We start from the raw sequence: 9501 nt of genomic DNA, 5'->3' as shown, positions 1-9501 counted from the left end.
GTACGAATAATTTGTCTTTTAATTATTTGTTGGTAATAATAGCTAAAAATAAATTATCATAAACTATGTTTAAGTGTTGGGAGTCAATTATTCTATACCTACTTGTATCTAGTCATTTTGAGATTAAATGTTATATATTACATAAATCTTATTTTTGTTAATTCGACTGTTGTAAATAGTCGTTTCATTCATTCTTGAACTTAGGCGTATTTGCGGGAGAGGGGTTCAGGTGAACAGAGCCCATCCCAGAACTGTTTAATGCCCACCTCAAGATGCGAGCGGATCTTTCAGCTCTTTCTTCAAGGGCAAAGATATGTCTAGGAGATACATAAAGCCATATTTAGACCAAGCCCCCCCCCCCCTCTGAAAAGTACTCCTAACGTGCTAATGTTTTGGAAAAATATATTATGTGCACAGACAGTATTCCAAGCGTTCGAATATGTACATTTAGTCATTAGGAATCTAAATAAGCATCTCAATCGATTTGTGCAATAATATGTAAATTTCTGATAGCACTCTGTCTGCTACTAATCTTTATGTTTCTAATAGTTCTGTAATAAAATTATACTGAAGATAATGGATTTATTTTTCTTAATACCAAACAAATTGTGATGGAGAATGTGTGGTCGTAATACTGATAAACGTTCGCTAGTCATACATATTTAATTTTTTTTTTTTGTTTTTTTTAATTATATTTACACTTATTAGCCTTTTAATTCATATTAGAACTAAATAGATATGTATGTATGTATAATTTTTCTTCAATTATAGTACGTAATGCTTCGTTAGCTCGAGCCTTGTATACTTATTTTATTGCCAAAGTTGTGAATCTCACTTTTGTGGAAATAAAAAGTACATGAAATATAAACTGTTTTATTGTCCTGCGTATTATTACAAATATCAGTTATACCTAATCGAACCCACTTTCCTATATTCCCTATGGTAATACATAAATAGAAAACCTAATACGTTTTCTATTAAACAAACTATTTAAGAAAACAAAACCCATTATTTATAATTGCATTCAATTACAGTAAATAAATAGACAATGCGTTTATTTAAAATAGTTTAATATTCAAACAACTTTACAATAGCAGTCTATATAATATAATAACAAAAAAATTAAAAACTTAAGACTTTACAACCGAGAGCTCCTCTAATTATCCTAAACCATAATCCAAATTATTCAAAACTCAATTCTGTACCCTTCAAATGTTGTTCCGCCCACTCGTCGAATCTTCGAGACAAATCATCCGACATATAGTTTTTCCAATCACCAATCTCCCCTTTCCTAATGAATCTCAATTCCGTCTGTTCCAAATAACTTTTTCCCAAAGGATTTCTCCAAAATAGCTTCCAAATTAACAGCCCTGTTTCTCTTCATATTTTGAAATGAAAGATGGTCACACAATTTCTCTACTTCGTCGTCAGACATAGTTTTACCGAGAAATTTCGCCGTCTTCCTAATTACAGATGGCAAGTCCCGTTTCATTTCTTCAAACCTGATGAACAGCAAGTTCGGATCGTGGCGTCTGTTCCAGAAACCTAGAATCGAAAAAACAATAATTTATCGGAAACAATTTCGAATTGAAAGTTAGACATAAAAAGTTAAACATAAAATTATGAATATCTTAAATAGATATACAAATTAAAAAACAATATTTTTTATGCAACTTAGAATGGCATTTATTATAAATAATTTAGAAAAGACGTTACGTTAATGGGCCGTCTTTAAAAAATATATTAATTCTTTCTATAGCCAAATTGAGAATCGCATTAAAAATTCTGTATAAGCAAATCTTTTTATTTATTTGTAACACTTTATTATACAGTAATGTCTTCAATTACAGAGTTCTTAAAAAAAAATTGCAAAAATGGTGAATTTATCTCATCAAAAAGATCAACTTTTGAATGATAAAAATTGTAAATTGGTGGAGACAAAAAAATAATAGCCAATTAAAAATTGCACGAACACACTATTGATACTAGACAACATAACACATTTAAAAGGCTCTGACCATGTATAATCTGTCTCATTTTATTACTGTAATACGAGATGACGATAATATGAGCATATCATCGTAAGTCTACTTACCAAGAATATGATTCCAAACAGGGCCGAAAGGAGCGCGGTTTCGCATGAACAGATCGCAGAATTCCTCAAATGTACCCTTCAATCCATGCACTAGAGTACAATAGTGGTAGTACGATACCACCATATCCTTAGGGTTGCGGGATGTGTAGATTATCTGTTATTGATAAGTAAACATCGTTATTTATAACCTTTAGGATTAAAAAAAATGTAAAATACAGTCTATTTGTGTACTAAATTTTATTCAAATCGGCCTAGTTGTTTATGCATAATTGTGTAACAAACATCCAAACATCTTTATAAACTTTCACATTTATAGTTAGTTATTTATGCGGGTTAATTTATTCAAAATCTTATTTACTCAATACATAATTAATTATATAAAATATTATAGTGGAAAACTACTCTTATTGCCATAAAATATTCCATAATGGATTTTTATAAAAAATTAATTGTACTTCCTCTTTACTGACAGAAGGAAGACGACATCTATTACCTACTCGTATAAAAAATTGATATTTCGTTAACACTGCTATATTTATTGTGTTTTTCCATGGGTAACATAGGTATAGGTATCTATGGTCCCATTTTTCTCTTATTCCTTAATTATTTTGAGAGTTTTCGTTAGTAAATATTAAAAATTAGAATCATTATATATTTTCTTAAATGGCTATAACTATATGCAGACAACTATATATAAAGCTAAACAATTAAGCATCCATCTAACAAGAAATGACTAAAAACATATCGTCGTCCTAAGACGTTTCACACAAATTTAAGAACAGTTAAGTATTGATTTAAAAACAATTGAAAATATACATAGGTTTTAAAAATAAGTTTTACGTAAAACATAATTAGGAAAGCTATAAAGTTACAATAATACAAGAGATTCACAGTGTAATCTATACAACCCACTTAGCCAACATCACAGAGTAGTAGTACCGATGATAATAGGTTAATATCTGTAACTCTTAACAGAGACTTGTCCTAGCAGTGAAATGTTTATGGGCTATTATGAACAAATAAAAATCCAGAACACACCTTAGGCTTCGCTGAACCATCTTCTTTTTGTATGTCAACCGGTAGCAAATCCCAGGGCAAGTGACTGCGTATATAACGAGGATGTGGCAACCGATACTTCACCAAGTCAACAGATGTTCCTTTTACAGATTCATCATGCCATTCTGCGTGTCCGTCCACCATTATACATGACAACTCTACCAAAGGGCATCGAATCTGAAATGACCGAAAAGTAATTTAATATTTTATAAAAAAGCGACCTCGACTTTGGTAAAATTAATAAGATGAAAGTAAACCGAAAGTAAAAAGAAAAAAAAAGAAATATTAAAATTGATCGACAACTGGAGCGAAGATATCATGCAATAACATAAAAAGAAGTACAGTCGATAAGAACCTGCTCATTAATTTAGTCAACTGCAAAGGTTGTTTTCTTTTCTTTGTTATTTCGGTAGTAAATATATTTACTTGTATATATTTCATTCATACACATAATTTATTGTGTGCTCTCAATATTTAAAATAAAAATTGACTATAAGAGATGAATAAATAAATATAAAAGATAAGAAAGTCAAATTCGAGAACAACAATGCTTACAACAGTTTTAACAGTTGCTTTAAAAACTCTATAATATAGTAGCCCTCCTATTATCTTTTTTCTCTTTAGTAACAGCGTTGAAATATATTCATATTAAGTATATTCTTAACAATAGATCTTTTTTATCTAGAAAAAAAGAATGCCCGAACGGCAAAAATAAAAACCGACAAAATTAGTGGCGGCTGACTGTTAAATAGGGCGGCAAACATTATTTTTGCCTGAAGCGGCTAAATTACTGGATCGTGCACTGTTTATTTGTTTGTATTTGTTGTTATATCGAGAACGGCCTCTTTTTGAGGTCGACAAAAAACACTTAACGAGTTACAAACACAATATCGGTTACAACTGAAGCCGAGTAATGTAATTACCTAGCACAGTGGTGCATAAGTCACGCTATATTCCTTGCATAATCATCAACAGCTTGCATAATGGCATTTCGAATTTCACGGATGCACACATAAAACTAAACATCCAGGAAATCTCATTACATAATCTATGATATTAATATTGTTTCTACGACATTTTCCCTAGTTTATAAGAATTTCCAATTAAAAGTTATGATATTATATAATAAAAAAACTGCTTCTACACTTAGATACCTAATTGGTTTCTTAATGCTCCGTATGACTATTGTTCAACTTTATAAAAAAAATAATTATACTATTCTTGTATGTATTCAAATTTAAACTGGATGTTATATGCGAAATGGCTTAACATAACATTATTTATTTGAAAATATTTTTAATGCTAAACCTGCATTTGAGAATCAAAAATAATTTATACGTTGAAAAAATACCTTCCGTAAGTTGCTGAGTGTATTCTCAGTTACACCAATTAAGAACAAACTCAACTCAGATAACAGAAATGTGATCGGATCTTCGGAAGTTTCGCTCTCAATTTATGATATATTATCAAAATAATTTTTAACTTTTAACTTTCATTTTTTATATATAAATAGGTAAAAAAATAAATTTTCAAATTCAACTACTACGGAATGGTTTCATATTTTTATATGTGTTTCACTAATCACATTTTGAATCTAACAGTCCCAAAGATCACCTAGAGTCTCTCAGATTAGTTAGATAAGTACGATATCGGTTTTTCTTCCATTATAGGAGGCTAAGTTTGTGACACAAACTTTCGGTGTTGACCGGGATCAAAATTGCCATTTTCTTATAATACCCACCAAACTAGGTCACGATCTTACTTAAATAAAAACCTAAAGAAATACAGACACTTAATATAATCCTAAACGCCTAAGTGTAATATTAATATAACATCTACATATTATTAGATGTTAATGATAGTTTACATCACAAGTAACAGCTGGGCCAAACATTAGTTAAAATATAATGAATTGCACAACACCTAATACAGGTTTTTTTTTATTATGCCGGAAATAACGAACAAGCGGGCCAATGAATAGCCTCCTAATGGAAAGTAAGTTCTGTCCATAAATAAATGAACACCTGATGTCGAACAGGCAACGGACGATGCTAATGTTGAGGGATTTTTACTAATGTTGTACAACATGTTACAGCCGCGTAAACCAGAAACGCGTGGTTTCTTGTGTTTCGGCCGGAAAAATACAGTTTACGCAATCTCTGATATAAGAGACACCTTACACCTTAGTCCACAGAAATAGCAACAAAAAAGGTGTTACTAATTAAAAAAAAAACAGATGTACAGTAAAACAATTGCATTTAAATGAGTATAAGTACTAAAGATAAAGATTGGAAAAATGAACAAGTTTCCTAATACAAAATCAAGTCTACTGTAATTGCCAGTATTATAGTCTAACAACAGAGGATGCCATGATTATTATAGTCTATTGTATCATGCCCATGGTTCTTAAAGGAGTCTTAGAGTTTGGAGTTTTCTAATACTTCTTGATTTAATCTACTTTCTGGACTGGCGGTAAAATTGACACAATTACAAAAATCTTAATTATCTATGCTTACCTAATAAGAGCCCAGGAATTATTCATATTTAAAAAAGTAAATAAATGAAATAGACTCTTACTTGTTGCAATGACTTGGCTCCTTCGTAGTCGAGATCATGACCAATGAGCCATACCATTTCTTGCGCCCATGTAGAACCTAGATAAACAGAAACCTTCATGAAAATATTTGTATATTTATACGTATACATATATCGATATTTAGATAATCTAAATACGTATATTTTTTTCAAACATTTATATATTATAATAAACCTAAAAAAATGTTGTGCTGATTATAATACATATCGACGGTAAAAAGGCTAAATATATTAAACATAATTTAGTAGATACATTTTATAGAAGAGCAAAAAAAAGTCGAAACAAAACGAAAAGGCAAAACTGGTAAATTATTACCAGTTTTGCCTTTTAGTTTTGTTTTGTTACCTTTTAATATATTACAGTATTTTATGTATTTTTGAACAAAATTAGTCCGTAAAATAAAACAATAGTTTTATTTTATGATTAGCTTTTTGCATGCTACTTTATCCTTATGGATTTCAGAAATAGGAAAATCAATAAAACACTTTTTCTAAATGGCTTATCAAGATGAAACACACCAGATTTTCAGAGAGTTCAAAAACAAAACTTTAAAAAACTCATTTGATTTGGTGCAATAGTTTGTCCATGATGACGGAACAAACATACAGACTGACAAAATTTATAAAAAAATATTATTTTGGGCCCTCTATTTAAACCCCTCATATTTAAATTTTCCTTAAGTATCTTCCATCATATATTCCATATATATATCCACATATATTTCATCACCATAAGATCGAACTCGTACGAGTATATTGAATTGATAAAATGTTAAAAACAGATTTCTATTCAAATAAAAAAAAAAAGTTTACAGTTATTTTAATGTTTTTCGTAACTATTGCACCGATTATGATGAAAATTTGGGGGTAAAATTAAAGCTATAGATGAATAAAAGCCATAGATTTCTAAAAAGCTGAAATTCTTAATTTGTATATTTTTATATATTAAGCGATATATTTCTTAGTAATAAATAGGAATTATCTATTTTTTTCTTTAACTGTATGACGATTAAAGTTAATGTTTTTCCAAACAAATTCTTAAATTATTAAAATTAACAACCTCTTGTTTTAATAAAGACACAATTACTTATTATTTACCGATCTCAGTTAATAACCGTTGATAAATTATTTTTTTCGATAACAGTTACAACACTGCTGGCCATATCAGAAACACGCCATAAACATTGCGTTATGAAACCGAAATAATTTACCGGAGAAAGTGATTTCTTCTTTTTTTTATTTATTATTTTGTTTGCAATTCGATCAGTATGCTGATAAATATTGAGGGATGACAGATGAGAATGAAATCACGTTACTTTATCCAACTTGATAAATTAACCACGATAGTTTTCAGGGAGAACCATGTAAAAATACCGTAATTCCCGTTACAAACAGTCCTCTCAATCAAGTCACCTGATCCTCAGCATGCCCAGATTTCACCAAGAATATTTGAATCCGGCATAGGTAACAGTAGGAAGTTTTTTGCTTCTAATTAAAAAGGGATAAATAAATTTCGTTCATTAATGTCAAAGGTACTGTATTCGAAGATATATTTAAAAAAATATACAGTGAAATTTTTAACTTCCTCGTTTTGAATTCAGCTAAAAATTATTAAGCGTATTTCACTTTTTCTGTTAAGAAAAATAATATTATTAATCAATAATAATATTGATATTGATTATATTCAATTTACAAACTTTTAGTATAATTAATTATGAATTAACATACATCAACATCAAAATCAATTTACAGTGTACTAACTTCAATTTTGAGTCCGTTAAAAAATTTCTTAGCTCCTATTCGTTACACACATACAGATTAAAAAAGAAAAGGAGTACCAATATCGCTGAAATTCGACAATTATTAAGTAAAATAATATCACTTACCAGTCCTTGGATATGAGCACATCCATACGTCCTCCTGTAGCACCTCCATGTCTAAAATATCTTGGCCTATTGTCATGTAGTCTGCTGGTAATATCACTCTCCCGGGATTAATCTCCACCATGCAATCCTTTTTCTCAAACATCCTATCTAGTAATTCACCCGTCTCATCGTCCAGTTTCGAAAAAGTCAACTTTGGTTTGGTTCTCATTTTTTTTTAATATTTTTTTGTTTTCTTTAAAACCAATTCACATTTACTTTTTGTAGCAAAGAATAAACGTCCAATGCCAACGTCGATAGGAAGTGCTATGATCGCATGCTGTACGCTATGCTCGGTATATTTTCCTCGGCACTCTCACTGCACTTTCATTCGGACCAGAGTTCGCGCGGTTTCGTATACGATATAACAGTTATGCAACTATTAGGAAGTTCGAATATTACTATGATTATCAGTCAGTTATTTTTATAAACATCGACAGGTTAACACAGATTATGGCGTTTAGATCTACATACATACGTATAAGAGAAACTTTCTGACTAACTAATCGGCCGAAATTGCCGAATTTAGGGACATAAAATATTGCAAATGAATTACTAATCTATTGGAATTAAATACAAATAAAGAATTTTAGATTTCTCGTTATACAATATTAATGACATCTAAAATATCTCTACTACGAGAACTCTGATTTGCACCCCCAAGAAACATTGTTTTTTTTTTTAATGGAACGGTAACCCCGCCTGCGCTAACGATTTAAGCTGGCAGGACACCAGTGAGGGATGATATGTGAGAATGAAAAAAGCAGGTCAGTTAGCCCATCGTGATGAATAGACTTGGAATTCAGCACGATGATTTCAAGGGGGAGACCACGGGGAGGTCGACCTGTTAAGGTATATTGTTAGCAATGTGAGAAGTTAGTAATCCGCGTTTCTAACAATGCCTATTCGTTAAAATCATCAGCAAGAATCATGCGACTATGATTAGACTTTAATAAAGCATTTATTTTTATTGCTGTTAATTTTATTATTAATTGCTATTAGTGGAGCATTAAAAACTAATAAAGCTTATTTCTTTATTATTAACCACAATGCATACACAGATGTTTTGCAAAAGTAGATTTTTTTATACCACAAAGATAACAAACAAGCATACAGTCTATCTGATGATAAACGTTCATTGTAGCTTATAAAGGCCTGCAACATCAGGGATGTCACGTGAGCTGAACACTACCGACCCTGAAGGAACCTTAACACGCCCTTTTTGTAAAATTTTATACTGTAGCCTTTCATTACACTGTGTTTATTAACCAACGTTAAAAAAGGAGAAAGGTCTCAATTCAGTTGTATTTTATGTCAGTTACCTCATAACTATCAGTTATATATCAATTTAGAAAATTTTAAAAGATATAGTTTCAAATTAGTGTCATAAAAATTTTATCAAAATCGGTTCAATAGTTTAGTTACTAAATCAAAATAAATGGTTTTGCCACAATTGAAGCCAGTTTTTTTTTTTCGTGGAACACAATCTTAAAATATTTATGTGAATTATAATATCAATAAGGTTTTAACCTTAATCAGGTATAGTACGATTTATTGACCACCTAGGTAATTGGAGTTTTAAAGTGATCTTTGTCTTTTTTTTTTTTAATTCATAAAATTTATTTGATTACCAATATTTGTATGAAGCTAAACATTTTTTACTAAACAATTCATTTTGGGAAAAATCATTATTCCAAGAATGTGGTCATTATATGCCCTATACTCGTCTGACGGGAAATAAAATGAAATAATAATGTATTGACACCAATCGCCTCAGTCGCATAGGTATTACATGTTAGCTATTTCTGTAATGTAACTACATAAAACTACATA

At 30.2% G+C, this 9501-nt stretch overlaps 1 protein-coding gene across 1 annotated transcript; it reads right to left on the bottom strand.

Annotated features, from left to right (window-relative positions):
• Positions 1–1053: 1053 nt before the first annotated feature.
• LOC113514419 (luciferin sulfotransferase) lies at positions 1054–8057 on the bottom strand. Its single transcript, XM_026898503.3, is given in 6 exon segments — positions 1054–1323; positions 1325–1545; positions 2096–2249; positions 3134–3328; positions 5729–5805; positions 7633–8057. Coding segments are annotated over 6 exon segments (996 nt in total). The 5' UTR covers positions 7841–8057; the 3' UTR covers positions 1054–1182.
• Between the last annotated feature and the right edge of the window lie 1444 nt (positions 8058–9501).

The sequence above is a fragment of the Galleria mellonella genome, unplaced genomic scaffold, assembly GCF_026898425.1.
Source record: "Galleria mellonella isolate WM207_F2 unplaced genomic scaffold, CSIRO_AGI_GalMel_v1 utg270, whole genome shotgun sequence".
In the NCBI taxonomy this organism is placed as follows: Eukaryota; Metazoa; Arthropoda; class Insecta; order Lepidoptera; family Pyralidae; genus Galleria; species Galleria mellonella.
Note: the sequence above shows the minus strand (reverse complement) of the source record. Positions and strands in the feature narration are given on the sequence as shown.